Source organism: Amphiura filiformis, chromosome 11 (genome assembly GCF_039555335.1).
Source record: "Amphiura filiformis chromosome 11, Afil_fr2py, whole genome shotgun sequence".
Lineage (NCBI taxonomy): Eukaryota > Metazoa > Echinodermata > Ophiuroidea > Amphilepidida > Amphiuridae > Amphiura > Amphiura filiformis.
Window position 1 is genome coordinate 36,869,566 of NC_092638.1, and position 15,305 is coordinate 36,884,870.

At 37.1% G+C, this 15,305-nt stretch overlaps 1 protein-coding gene across 1 annotated transcript in view; it reads right to left on the reverse strand.

Annotated features, from left to right (window-relative positions):
* Nucleotides 1-1,588: 1,588 nt before the first annotated feature.
* Nucleotides 1,589-15,305, reverse strand: part of LOC140164803 (CCR4-NOT transcription complex subunit 3-like) — a 38,048-nt gene continuing 24,331 nt past the window's right edge. The window contains 8 exon segments of the mRNA XM_072188170.1: nt 1,589-4,157; nt 4,703-4,828; nt 6,279-6,411; nt 7,969-8,167; nt 8,411-8,522; nt 11,098-11,396; nt 12,098-12,259; nt 13,124-13,218. Coding sequence (XP_072044271.1) covers nt 4,062-4,157; nt 4,703-4,828; nt 6,279-6,411; nt 7,969-8,167; nt 8,411-8,522; nt 11,098-11,396; nt 12,098-12,259; nt 13,124-13,218 — 1,222 coding nt within the window. The 3' untranslated portion in view covers nt 1,589-4,061.

Sequence of the window (15,305 nt, forward strand, 5' to 3'; positions counted from 1 at the left end):
CCCTACTCATTGCACATCTTCTGTTTGGCTCTAACTCAATCCTAATAAACTAACTTCATCCTCAATCAATGAAGTCTACTCTAAATCAAAGTCAAAATTGCCCCTTTTCTATTTACATAATGACAGTCGATCTATTTAACGAATATGGACGATTAAGGTCATGTCAGGGGTGTATGGATTTGGAGGAGCCCAATAACTCTTACTCCCCAAAAAACAAATCAACTCTATCATCACTAGATATAGCCTAGCCTAACTAGCTTTTTAACACAGTACCCTACTGCCTTTCTGAAGTAACATTTTGTATCACATAGTTCACGAGTACACACACACAAGAGTAACCGACCATCAACCTGCTTAATAACACCAAATTACTGTATTAAAAGACGCTCACTACAAGGACAATTATTCACTTTACGAGGAAGCTCAAATGGTTCAGAAAAATACCTACAGCTCTTCAATATGCTATTCCACTTGAAATCCATACACCCCCTGTGGAATACATAACCTTAATCTCCGTAGATTTGAAATGGAGTCACCCACTCAGGTAACTCCATTTGAAATTCACACTCTGTTTGTGGACGATTAAGGTCATGTCTTCCATATAGGGTGTATGGATTTCAACTGGAATAATCCAATTCAAATACATCTATTCACTATAAACATTATTGTTCTTCTAAGTTGCACCATTGTGAAGATATTTTTTTCCAACTATAAACAGATTTACATGTTCAAAAACTAAGTTCAATTTCTTGCTTTATACATATAATAATTAATCTCGAGGTGATTATAATTTTGTACACATGGGGTTTAGGATTAATTTCAGCTGTGAACTGTAGGCACTATTTATTTTTTTTTGGTGGGTGGATTTTTTTTTCAAGTTTCATTAAAAATACCAAGTTTTTGAGATGCACAAATAACATTGTGTGTCACACAAAGGCCTTTCATACAATTTAGGAACAAAGATATTGCTCCTATTAATAGCCCTCCCCCATCTTCAAAATCAACCCTATTAGAAAACATTCAACAATTTGAGATGTTTATTTTTAATGCAGCTAACCATATCACATGCCCACAGGCTCGTACGCAGGGGAGTGTTGCATCCCTCCCAAATTTGCAAAGTATGAAAAAGTCTCAGAAATCCCAATTTGCAGTGAGCAAAGAAAAGGTCAGGTTTTTATGCTTTTTTTTTCACAAAAGAACCCCCCAAAAAAAAAAAAAAGTTTTACTTTTTCAAAATCTGCACCCCCTCCAAATCTTGCATATGGGCCTGTTATTTTCTCTTGAGAAGACCATTTCACTTAAATCATCCCTGAAAAGGGTTGTTTTAATATTAATTACTGATCGCAGAAAATATTTCTATATTCCAGAACAAAAAACTAAAATCAGTATAAGTAAGCAATCTGGCTTTGAGTAGCACACTTTATATAATAGGAAATATAAGATTCCTACTATTTTTTCAATATTTTGAAGGTGGAAAAGTAATAATAATAATAATAATAATAAAAAGTAAATAATGTAAAAAAAAATCCTACAATAATATTAACTATAATAATTTTCTTTAAAAATTTTTTTAAAAAAAGATGAGCACACTCTAAATTTAACTTTTACCACGATTGCTTACAAAATATATGAGTAGTGAACAATCAGAATAAAACAATTATTCTGAGTATATGATAAATCAATGTACCCAATTTAAGAAATATATCAAATTCCTGAATATAAATAGGGATTCACTTTACTAAATCACATGTTGTTATTACCTTTCCTTCACCATAGTTACAGCATCACTTGAAGACTCCTCAAAAAATAATAATCATACTTTTTATATGCAATTTCTGACTTGTGAAAACACTATATGCGCTTCGGTCACACCAGAACCTAAATCACAAAGACGTTCAACCACTGTAAATGCCAAAATTGCTGTAAGTCTTCAAATCAAACAAATTTACAAAGAGTTGAAAGACATTTGGCACTTCCACTATGTTGACCATCTCTGCACAATTTGGCCATGTCCATGGTACAAGACATTATGAAAAAAGAATTTCCACAATCATGTGGTTCATACTATTACAACTTCTAAAAGAGATTCTGTTTTATCTCCCTTTATTACAGAGGCCCTGATTGGTTAACTACATAATATAATTATCTGAGTAACCAATCAATTAAGAGCTTTTAGAACTCTTAGCAACCTTTATCAACTGTTCTAACCATCTTCTTCTTCTTTTGGTTAAGTCGGTAATTAAGGTGCACAATGTGCATATCACATATTGCTGATTGGCTCACTACATGATATAAGCCTCTTTTTAACCAATATAATATATATGGGCTATACCAGTTGAAATCCATACAGCTGCTATGGAAGATGTGTCCTTAATCTTCCACACAGGGAGTGTAAATTTCAAATGGGGTTACCGGGATGAGTGACTCCATCTAAAATCTACAACCCCTGTGTGAGAAATTAAGGTCATGTCTTCTATACGGGTGTATGGATTTCAATAAGAATAGCCCAATAGTTCTTGGAGGCCAGTAGTGCCCATATGGAACTGGGAAACTTGTCTTATAATTCTATCACATATGCAAGTGAATACTGTGACGGATATAACATAAAACACACAATTTCTTTGACACGACATACTGTTGAGACTTTTGCTTGCTGCCGATTGGTCGGTTCACATGATCTACCGACAGCCAGCAAATGGTGTTAAGCCCCGCCCAACTGGCAAATAGGCTATTCCAGTTGAAATCCATACACCCCCTATGGAAGACATGACCTAAATCTCCCACACAGGGAGTGCGAATTGGGGTTACCCGAATGGGGGCAACTTCATTTCAAATCTACATCCCCAATGTGGGATATTAATGCCATGTCTTCCATACGGAGATGTATTTCAACTGGAATAGCCCAATGTTGACAGTCTGCATATACTTCCATGTAAATAATCGTGCTATTTATTTTGGGTGGATAACAGATAAGACCTTGCTTCTGACGGCAGCTTACAAAAAAAATTCCAAGGGAACAAACATTTCTTGAGAAGTAGATAGAGTAGACATTTTCAAACATGTTTTTTCTTATGCAAAGTAACAAATTATGCAACAACAAAAACTGCTACCTTGTCAAAACAAAATGATGTTTCACACCCTGTCTTAAGAAGGTAGCCGATAATAATAATAAACTTTTATCTCATGATCAGTCACGGACATCTCGGACCTCACTGTGCGCCGAGAGAGAGCACAACCATCTCTTTTTTGTCATTTTTTTTCTGTTTTTGCTAAAATGTTAGAAAAAACAATGGCTTTTTTTCAGTCTTTCTTTGTAAAATTACACTGAAGATAAAATGTACCAGGATTGATAATTCTCAATCATTTTTTCTTTTTTTTAACTTTAACTGTACATAGTCACAATATGTAACACAACGCAGTGGGGTCGGTTGGGGGTTAGCCCACCAACTTGAGTCCCACGGGTTTGCCATGGCAACATGGCTTTGTTGGTTCAATGGCTCCATTGCTTGGTAACAATACTTTTTAAAGACAATATATGCGAAGGAATTCTGTTTGGTACCATATAATGACAAAGCATGACAAAATTTAATTGTGAAGAAAAAAAACACAAAAAGTATTTTTTTCACACTGTATCACAAATTTCGCGATTAAGTTGTAAAGTTAAAGCTACATTAAGAACAAAAAACTGCTGTAACACAAAAATAAATATTTGATAAATCTATCAAATAAAAAAGCACATATTTTGGTAAATTACGCACAGAAATTTGCAAAATCAAACTCACCATGAACAAAATAAAGCTTAATCACAAAGGAGATACCCACATTGCATAACTGGTTGATTATACTACAATAATACGACACTGGATTCCAAAAATTCCAATAAATAAGGAGCATAATATTAAAATCAGCTGAGTCAATGGCGCACCAAACAAAATTACCCACAAACTGAATCTGCCGCACAGATTCAAGATGACAAGCACATGGAGCATTTGAACCGATGACAAGATAATGAACTGGGGGGTACCACAGGGGTCTATACTGGGCCCCTCTCTGACATTGCCTCATAACTCTTTATCTTCCAGATACCTGTACTCAAATGTGAAGCCTTCTTTTTTTTTTTTTTTCCACTTTTCATAATCAAAGTAGATATATGTGCCCTGCAATGAGACAAAGATTTCAAATTATATGAGTACACATCACATACCGTAAAGATTCGCCTACATGGCACATATGGGTTAACCGATATAACTGCAAATGTTAGGCCCAGACTAAAAGTACCCTTCCATAAAAATCCCACCAACAAATGAAGGCACAGACCCTTAATTCTTGTCAGGATTTTCAGGAGGGAGCTATCTATTTGTACGTGAAATTTACCCCAGGCCAAGGATCACATTAGGCGAATATTTTCAATATTATGCTTGAAAAGGAGAGACTAAATATACAAGTCAAAAACTGAAAAACTGGTTTTAAACCTTTTCTTTCATTGCAATTAGTTTAAAATAATATAAAAGTGGTGTTTTGCATGATTCCATGCTACAGTTATTACAGTTATTTCGCGGCCGTTGCTGCGTTTGCGAAAATAAACCCTTTCAAAAATAACCACTCATAAAGTTATTGAAAAGTCAAAGGGTATCTTCTACTTTTTTACTTTTTATTTTAAATGCTTGAAATAATTTTTCATGTTTCGCTACTCCCTTCTTACCTGTTCGTATTCATCTGTTATCGTCTTCGGCTCTTCGTGTCTCTGGAACCACATCATGTACTTTGTGTGAAATCTCCATGATTGTCTCTTTAGTGCTTTGGCTGCCAAATACTGTGCTTTAGTTCCCTGCAGATTAAAAAAACAACCACCATGAATTCAAACTTGAAATAAAACAGAAAACAGTGATAAATGCTTTATTAGGGTGTATCCACACCAAAGTGGGATGACCAGGATCTTTGTTAATGCGGATTCAAACTAGATTTAATTGAATGTATTTTCCGTTCATGGGGCCTTCATATATGGGCACTACTGCCTTTCTTAAGAGTGCTCCCGTTTGGTTTTTACACAATATAATCATCTAATCATCAAAATAGAGCTTTAATAGACCTCTCCGCAATTAAAAGCTTAACCCCTGCAGCACTCTGCACTATTCTTACCAAATCTCTGATTGGCTCAATAAATGATATAGCCCTCTTTGTGACCAATCAAAACAGCTCTTACATCAGTAGTGACCAAATACTAATCGCAGTCGAGTTAGCAATTGCTTACCTCCAATAATCAAGAGAGAATGACAAGATGATTTCAAAACCAAAATCAATTGGAATTATACCCAAATTTAATCTTTCAAATCTACACTTCCGCAATTCAACATAAATCCCAATCTACATCGTTTTTAAGTTTTTATCAGAGATATAGGTCTAAACTGCTTTGGTGTGAACACATCCTTACTTTTTTTATTGCTAGTTAGGAAATATATTCACAAAATATAACCTGCATCATCCTTCGCCTTTCATCAGGCTTTTGCCATTGAAATCCATACACCCATTATAGAAGACATAACTTTTAATCTTTCACACAGGGAGTGTGAATATCAAATGGGGAACCTGAATGGGTGACTCCATTTGAAATCTACACCCCATGTGTGGGAGATTATGGTCATATTTTCCATAAGGGGTGTATGGATTTCAACTGGAATAGCCCATTGCTAAAAGGTTTGCAGGGGTTACCATTATTATATCCTCTCTGAAATTCACTTTTTAACAATTAAACAAGGATATTTTCCAAATGACCTGCATTTTGGATCATGAGAAAAATATGGGCTTTCCACTGATAATCTCCATTTTGATGGAGGAAAAAGTGGGGGTGAGGTTATTGTTCAGAATAGCCTCCTTTACGCATAAACTCTGTAGTGCATATAAACTAGGGTTGCATGATGTGAGCCTTTTTAGTAGTTGACTAGTCGGTAATTTTGTGCCATAGATGCAAGAATAAACACATACATAGTACCTCTCAAAAAACTGTGCATGAATGAATTTGATACATAATATAGACTAATTCCAACAAAATTTCCACGGATCAAAAACAATAAAAATTTAGTAAAAATTGTCAGCTTTCGAGGACATTACATAGTTTCACTGGGTCATAGATGAGAATCATAACTACCACCAATATATATTTGGGATTACAACTTTAGTCGACTTAGGCGTGCAACCCTAATAAACACCGTGCATACAAATGTTTCAAACGCTGTGCGAAAAAAACAAAAAACAAAAACCAGAGCACCCCATGCACTTACCTCTTGGTAATAGAAGATAAAGAAAAGTGTTTCTGTGGACAGTCTTTGGAAGAATTCCGCCGAGTCCATGTGTGCAGGCATGACTTGACAATGGTAAGATGGTGTAGGGCACGGATTTCGAGGAAGGTAATTTCTGAAATGCCAATGTAAAAGAAACATACACAAGAATGATAGTGAGTGTGTTTGGATTTTAATCTGCTTATAATCTAGGGCTCAACGGATTATTGGATCGGATATCATATTGGCCCGATATTTTCGATGTCATTAGCGGATCAGATATCGGTTAAAAAAAAATCAAATTTTTTTCAAAAGTTTTTGGCGATTTATTTTCCAATTTTTTTTCTTCAAATTAACTGTGAATGATCCCAGCACTTCAGAATAAGTCCAAAAAAATTAAGATTTAATTTTTTTTACTGATATCGGATCGATATCGGCCGAAATTACAACATCGATATCGGATCGGCAGACAAATGCCATATCGGTTGAGCCCTATTATAATCTCACTGCTTGCTGCATTGGTTTCATTCATTGGGTATTTCATCAAAATTTACAGTGCATTGGGAAAACACTTATTACACATGCATTTTCTCTATGTGCTGGTTTTGCTCATCATAATTCACCAACCCCATTTCTGATGCTTTCAACTTCAGGGAAATGATTTTCTCCACCAAACTCATCTCTACCAACAAATATTTCCCTCAAAACAAAACAAAGATGCAAAATTTAGAAAAAACTTTTATTAATTAAGTCATCTTCTAATAAAGATTGATTTCAGCATATCGTTTATTAAAAGAATCTATGGAGGGAATCGATTCACTGATTTTGCAGGAATCTGAAGTCTTCACCAAAGTTTGTTCAGCTTAAACTTGGCCAAAAAAAGACTCATAACAGCGTGTATTGATATAGAATGGCATGCACGCACATTGTGTAATGCGTGATTAGCGCACGCATAAGCAAATTTACACAAGCTTGAGTTGGGACTTTATATTTGATGCGTGCAGTAACAAAAACCGAATAATTTTTGCTTATTATAAGCCGAACAAACTTTATCAATTGGTGGGTTATTTTTTCTCCAGTAGGGCATCCAGACCTCATACAGTGAGAGTGAGACGTGGGTGGAGATAAGCTTTGCTATGTACTCCATCGTGTAATTTTTATACCATTTGGCATAACCAGACTTTCTTAATTGAGTGGGAAAACTGTGTCTGAGGGGGTGAAAACCGGACCTTCCCCTTAGACAGGCATGAGAATGATCATCCATGAAATAACCTGAAAAGTTTGAAAAAGCCTGTGAAATTGGACTAAAAATGCCCAAAATGGGCTGAAATTAAAAGAAAGTGCGAAAATTTGGACCAAAAAACAGCCTGAATTCAGGCTTAAGCCTGAAAATTCTCATGCCTGCTCAGTGCTGCCGACAAGGGGGGTTAAGGGGGTGCGTTATCCCTGGGCACGGGGTCTCGTAAAAAAAAGAAAACATACATTAATGGGCCCATTAAAGCAACGAAAAAATATATCATGGGGCCCGTAAAAAAAGGGGCCCTGTGCGTTCATTTTACCCCCAAGCCCATAATGGCTCTCGGCGGCACTGTGCCTGCTTAGACTTTGTATAAATATTGAGTACATTTTTTGGGCAGACCTAACTGGACTTAAACTCCTCATCCTCCCCCTCTAGTTTCGCCCCTGACCTTACCTCAATCTTTCTGAATCTGATGGATGAGGCAGATGGTGATAGGCCGCTTCAATCATAGTTTGCTGGTATACCTGGTCCTTGTTGTACGCCGCTGGCCCTAACGGTGCTACGCCTAATAACGGCGGGATACTCGTCTCTTGCAGCTGCGGTGCACCTGTCGATGCCTGTTGTGATTCTCTCTGAGTACTGTCATATATTGCTGCACGCAAAAGACAAGAAACAAGTCATTTTATTCACACATTTTTAAGTTTTATACCATTTGATCTTGTGTCTCCCCTCGACACTCCTGTGTACCTTTCCAAAGTTCATATGCCATCTTATAGTGAATAGATTCTAGTGCCTTGGAAGTTGAATTTAATTACATATCCAGTTCGATATCATGCTAGGCCAAACCCCCACCGTACCCATTCACCGCTCATTTTGATCAGGTAGTAATACATACCTCTATCCCCTGCAGCAGTGAAGTCCGGCGTTGACTGGATGTTCTCCAGTCCCGCACTCATTACTGCTTTTTGTGCCATCTTTTTTAATGATGACATTGAGTCACTGTCATTCTGTAATATAATCAGATTAGAGAGAGAGAAATAAATACAACAAACCACAAAAACATGTTGAGAAAAAAAATCTATTCAAAGGCAAAAATTGACCCCAAAATGGTACTTTGGTTTTGTAAGATGTCTGCATTTACAGCTAAAATACCTCTCTATGTCCTCGACTTCCAAATTCAACTCCATTATGAAAAATTTTCCCCAACTGTCTGGAAAACTAGCTACTAAACAATGCTTTAATTTAACAGTTCAGCCACACCCTCAACCGCACCTGTAATCATTGAAATGGTTCCAAAGAACGTCCATCTGAAGGTTCCTAAAATAAGAACTACTTGGCTAAGGTGGGTCAACACCATCCCACCAACCACTCAACAGGTATCCCTGCGCTGCTAACCAACACAATTAATCAAATAGAATGGCCGTCTACTAAAAATACCATGATTACTTTAAAACCAGCCAGCACTCTTAATCCCCTGTCTACGAGCCTAATGATAATACACTAAAAGCTTTTTTTAGTAGATTTATTCTAGTAAACTGAAAGGTTGGTTTCCTTGTAATTATTGTACAAGAGTTACACACAATGAAATATCCTGTTTTTAATGGTTCAATCTCAGTTCGGTGGAATCCTGTGAATTCACAGTCCCATCTGTGAAATTGCATATCCCCAGTCTGCGATTTCACACACTCAAGCATGAGACACAAGTTTTGTCAAAAAGGAGGGAAAGGTCAAAAAAGGAGGAAAAAATAAATGATCTCCTATACTTTTGTAGAGGTGAAAATTTGAAACAGAGGAATTTCTCCTATTCGAGGAGAAATCTCATCCCTGCACACTCTTCAACTTGTTTCAATTTTCTGAGCTCACTAAAGCAATTAAAAACAATTAGCAGAATTGTGAACAAAAACTTCAACTTAACCTTGTTCATTGTTTTCTTAAGATGTTATGTTTATGGTAAATGTTTAAACCACGGGTTAGTCTAGGCAACCTTAGAAACAAAACTCACTTAAGGTGGCTGTGTACTCTCAGACATGCATGTAATAAAAAGTGCAATAACTTTGTAATTATTCGCAAAAACATATAAAAGTATACATTTTTATGAAGGCAAGACATCAATAAATCTTAATATAAATACAGATTTGGGGTAAAAACAACAATTTTGAAGAAAATCACAAAAGGTGAGTTTTTGGCAATATTTGTTAGGTACATCATAACAAAACAACACTCTTTCCAAAATATTTTATTTTGTTTTTAGCTCAATCTTGAGGCTCCATTCCAAAAACGGTTTTTTTATTTTTTTGATATTGGCCTTATTTTTTGAGATATTGACCATATAAGGCATCAAAATGAACTTTTAAAATTCAAAAACGCCTATTTGCACAAAATGATGCCCAAAATCGAAATAGACCAAAATATAAAAAATGAGAAAACCGTTTCTTGAGTCGATCATGCTTTTATGATGATCATATTTGCTTACCTATAGATGCTGTATTTATTGAGTTATCGTGTAGCTAAATCGTCATTTTACCGGGAAAGTGAACATTGAGATAATGGCCGTTGAAGTTTAAAGTGGTCACATTTTGCACTTTCATCGAATCTCACAGGAGAATGCGACAGTTTTCGTTTTTTGTAACGTATATTACGTGAACATGGGTAAATCCACAGCCCCTTGAGAAGTTTGAGCGAAATCCATTCATAACTTGATATTTAAATCGGGGAAAGAACTTGAAAAAACCCACATTTTATCAGCTAAACGGAGCCATTTGACCACTAGGTTTTTGTGAAATCAGTGCTTCCGTGGTGTTTCCATAAGATGCGCCACGCATGCAGATAAGCGTCAGCGTATTTGTGCGTTAACAAATTGCGCGATCACGCAACGCGATGAGTTGTTGCGCGCGTGTACCTTGCTGGTACAACAAAGATTTTCTTTCCTTTTCAATTTCAAACACGAGTGGAATAGTGAAATAAAATCCTTAAAATATTGCAGTTGGAGTTCACAAAGCTGGATTTTCATTCCTTGTATTTATAAAAAACATAACAAGGTACAAACATATCATAAAAACTCAATTTTGAGAAAGAAACAATGGCTAGAGTACACAGCCGCGTTAAATACCGTATTAAAGAGTATGTGATTTCACAAACGGGTCTCTGAATTCAGAGGAGTGTGTGTGAAATCAAAGTGCCTCTGGAATTGGTATGACACAATAGTCTGTATGCCTTGCATGTACGGCAACCAACACAATACCGAATAAATCATAGAGTCATCACTTCCCATTCAGTAACTTTGGCAAGCTTTGAAAGTGGGAAGGGTTGTAAACTAAGAAACTGGAAATAAATAAATGAAGAAATCTTCATCTTAGTATCACCACACTTCAACAACCTTAATTCCGCTGCAACTGAGTTACATTAGAACAGAATTGCTGTTCTGCAATTTGAAGCCTGAATACTGATTTTGCATGAAAATAATCGGTTCAATAAGATCGGCCAATGAAGGGATTTTTCCCGATTCAGAACCGATCTGACTTTCGGTAAATTTTGATCGTGCCCGATCTGATCGGTAGAACCCTAATTATGGTTGCAACTCACTTGTTTCATACTGGGACTTAATGGCCCATTCATGACTACTTCAGTTGGTTTGGTTGTGCCTACTATACTGGAGGGTTGTGACGATGAGACCTGAACACCGGCTGGCTCCCCGCCTGCTGACGACGGTAACTGTTGCTGTAACGATACTGGCGTTGCATTGTTCAATACCGACGACGACGACACTGGCACTGACGAGAGTGTGACTTGATTGACGTTATTTGTTAACGATAAGCCGTTGCTTGAAAAGCTTGTTGTTGGGATGTGGTCTAGAGAGTTTTCTAATGCGGACATGTTGAATGCTGCAAAACAAAGAACAGGTATGTACATGCATGTTACTAATACTATACACAATTTTTTTTTGGGGGGGGGGGCGATTCCGAAACACGACAAAATCAGAGTCAAGACAATGCATTAATCATTACCATGTTTACTCTATTAAATGCCCAGGGGACATTTTCAAAATAGGGGTGTTTATTAGGTAAGGTTAAAATTCACACAGATTTGACTAACTATAAACTTAGGATCAATGACTTATGGTTCACTTCCAGGTTTTGCAATGACATATCGCAGCAATTACCGATCGTGTGTGAACCATGGTAAGCTATTTCAGTTAAAGTATCAGGGATGAAAGTCCACTTTTGACAAAAAGACTGATGAAAACAGTGTGAAAATGACCAGAACGGCCCTAAAACAGGCTGAAAATAAAAGAAATTGTGCAAATCTGGACTACCAAAAAGCCTGAATTCAGGCAAAATCCTGAAAACTTGCTTCCCAGTAGTATTTATATGAGCACACCTTCGATTATCAGAGTACCGGCACAGCCCATCAATGTGTGAGTGGTCTAGCCTTTGTCGTATGTGTCTCTGACTTCAGCAGGTCCATCATTAAGACTAAGTAGAAATACACCTAACCTAACCTTAGTAGGTTGGTATACTTTTCTGTACTGTCAAATATCTATACTTCCCTCATTACCTCCCTCCGTTCAATTTCCAACACCTACCTTGATGAGGCCCATTCATGTCCGGTCTGGGCTGCTGCGTATTATTTAATTGTACTCTGACTTGAGGTTGTGTTTGATGTTGTGATGCCGGATGGACCGCTACCACTAAAGGCTGCTGTTGTGCATTCACATTCCCTAGGATTTGCTGAGGCCCTGTTGTTACTGCACACATAAATGCGTAAAACGTAGGGTTAAAATGTTGACACAAATCAATCATCTCACAGATTCTTGTTAAAAGATGTGATTAATCAAAATTAATTTCGCCATATCAACCCTCTCAAAGATTCTTGATTTGCATAAATCAAAATTGGTTAAGTCTACACAGCAGATGCCTTGCATCAATTAAAGTACCAACTGACACTCCCATGTATTCACAAAAAGGAGCGCCAGTCACGAAATATTAAGCAAATTGCACCTTGTGCCCAACAGCATGTATGCTATTCTACATGTTATGAGTAGTCTATTTAAAGAGCTGAACAAAGTGTTAGCATTTATAATTGAAGACAGGATTTTAAAAATAGTTTGCGTCTGACGTCATCTGTCAATCAAACTCAGAAACGGTTTGTTTACCATCGTGTTGATTGAACGTAGCAGATCACAGCGTTCCCCATGGTTATTTTTTCACTTTCAAACATACAAACCGTCTCACCATTTTCTGCAAATCTTTATCTCCAATGAAGGCACCAGATGAATCATCCTTCCTTTTACGTGTTACTAACCAATTAACGGTCATAGGGAGTTCGATTAACAGTGATGTCATACGCAAACTAGTTTTTTTAAATTCTGTATTAGATAAGAGCTTTTTACCCAAATGTTACCAAGACCTGGCAAAACGCATGCAAAACATCACCATGTACTGGCCCTTCAACCATACTGTTGAAAACCTATTGATGTCAACAGAATGAGGCGCTCTCATTAGAACCGCAACGGTAAACCTTCTGAAAATATTGACCCAATTCATTCTGGCTAAAACTGTCTGTGAATAACAGACAAAATATTTTCTTGGCATAGCCTAGATCCACCTACCTTGTGATGTGTTATTATGCTGTGCCCCTGCTGCTACTGCATAGGCAGGTCCCTGTGGTGGTTGTGCTATTGTATGTTGCGTTACTGGCGGTAAGCTACACACACAAAAAGAACACACACACATGGTTACGTCAATGCCATTATAATTTTACTAAAAACACTGGAAAACAGCAACAAGACATACATACACATGTGCAGTAATTTATACTCATGACGTTACGACCAACAAAGTGAAATCAAAACAGAAACCAAAGTTAGTATGCTGCCAGCCGGGGTTGCCAAATCAACAATTTGGTAGCCCAATTGAGCGACTTTTGAAGATTTGCCCCACGACTTTTGACAATTTCCTGTCCAATAGAAACTAAAGGTTAAAAATATAATTGGGCGACTTTCCCACATATTTGCACCCAGGACTTTCAGTAATTTCATGTCGCATTGAAACCAATAGTTAAGAGTAAAATTGGGTGATTTTTCAATGACATGACCGGGGATTTGGGCTGCACATTGTTTGGCAATACTGCTGCTGGCTGCTGTCTGATGACCTCTAAACAATAGTCTTAACCACACTATATTGTTACTCATTAAAGGTACTATCAGTGGTTTATTCAATGAATGTTCAAATGAATAAATGTGCTAACATACCTTGGGAGTAAAAAGACAAAAATTGGGTTAACAAGGACATAAGTTATCTTGTCTCAATTTAAGAGTATCCCCATGTTGGATTTCATAGTGGCAGATTCGACCCAGTGCATTTACGCGGTTGCATGGCTGGCGTACGGACAAATTGCACTTCTACGCATGTGGTATATGCCCAGCCCGCGGGATTTAATGCGCATGGTTTGAAATCGTCACTGCAAAATTCAACATGGCATTTAATACTCTCAATCAATGATTGATGTTTCTGTCGATACAGACACTTACTGCAAGAGGTGTTCTTATGCACAGAGGGGTAACGGTACGCTGAATACAATAACCCTAAACCTAATATAATCAATATTATTCACCCTAACCTAATTAATATTATTCAGCTTACCGTTACCCCACTGTGCATTGTGGTATCCCACTGCAACACACAACTGAAAGCAGCGTCAAATTTCTTCAGCACTGCCGTTTTCTTCTAATACCAAATATGTAATGAAAATATAGACGTATCTTACACTTCTAAGCAAGTGCTACATAAATCTGAACATTTTTGTGCCATCACTGGAATCACTATTAATGCCTTTAAATCCAATGTTTAGCTCAGGTCCACCGTAGTTATGTGTGTAGGTTGGTTATGTCATATTGTCTAGGTATGATCTGTGTTAGTTTCCTGAAACTGTTCAGGAAGTTGTCTGACAATCTGGCATCCCTTTGATAACAAGAATGCATGCCACTATGTTTATATTCTGCACTACTTAAAGGGGCATAGTCCAATTTTTCCACATTTCAGTTAGTACATCACATTAGCTTGAGATACTCTAGCTAAAATACAGGTTTACATTTACTATCTTACATTATCTTGCTGTATTTCAGCTAGAGCTCCAAACGACAAGCTTCCGGGTTTTTTTGGAGAACAATACTGTTACGTAAGATGAAGAAGAAACACGCCTCGGAGCCCGCCCTACTCATTATTTCATTGTACTTATTGCAATTTGCCTCCACACATTACGTAATCAACACAAAGCTTTTGTGAGGATTAGTGAGTGGATAAGAAATTGACAGTGGAGGATACGAAGGACACGCCGATTGTTAATTGTCAATCATGAATTGCCGCAACGTACTAATATCTTACTGCATGGCATTCCGCAAACACCAAGACAAATTATGCCGTATTTTTCCAAAGATCATCTCATATGAAGTAAGCTGAATGCGATCTGTACTTTTGTAACATTCCGATCGCTTTTGATCACCTATTATCGGCGAATTTGCTTGAAAACACGTGAGTTCATGTTGTGTTAACATAATTAGCATAGACACAAATGAAATTACGATGCAATACAATGCAATTTGAATGCGCAGCAGATCTATAGAAATAACGTTGCCCGGTTTTATGCAGAATTAGACCCTGTCTGCATCACATTGAGGCCTACTACAAAAAATATAGTAGAATTCCACCTACAAGCATACAATGTAATATATGTGCCCATCAACCACTAACCCAATGTAAAGTCACCAGTGCTTATTCAGAGACATGGACCAA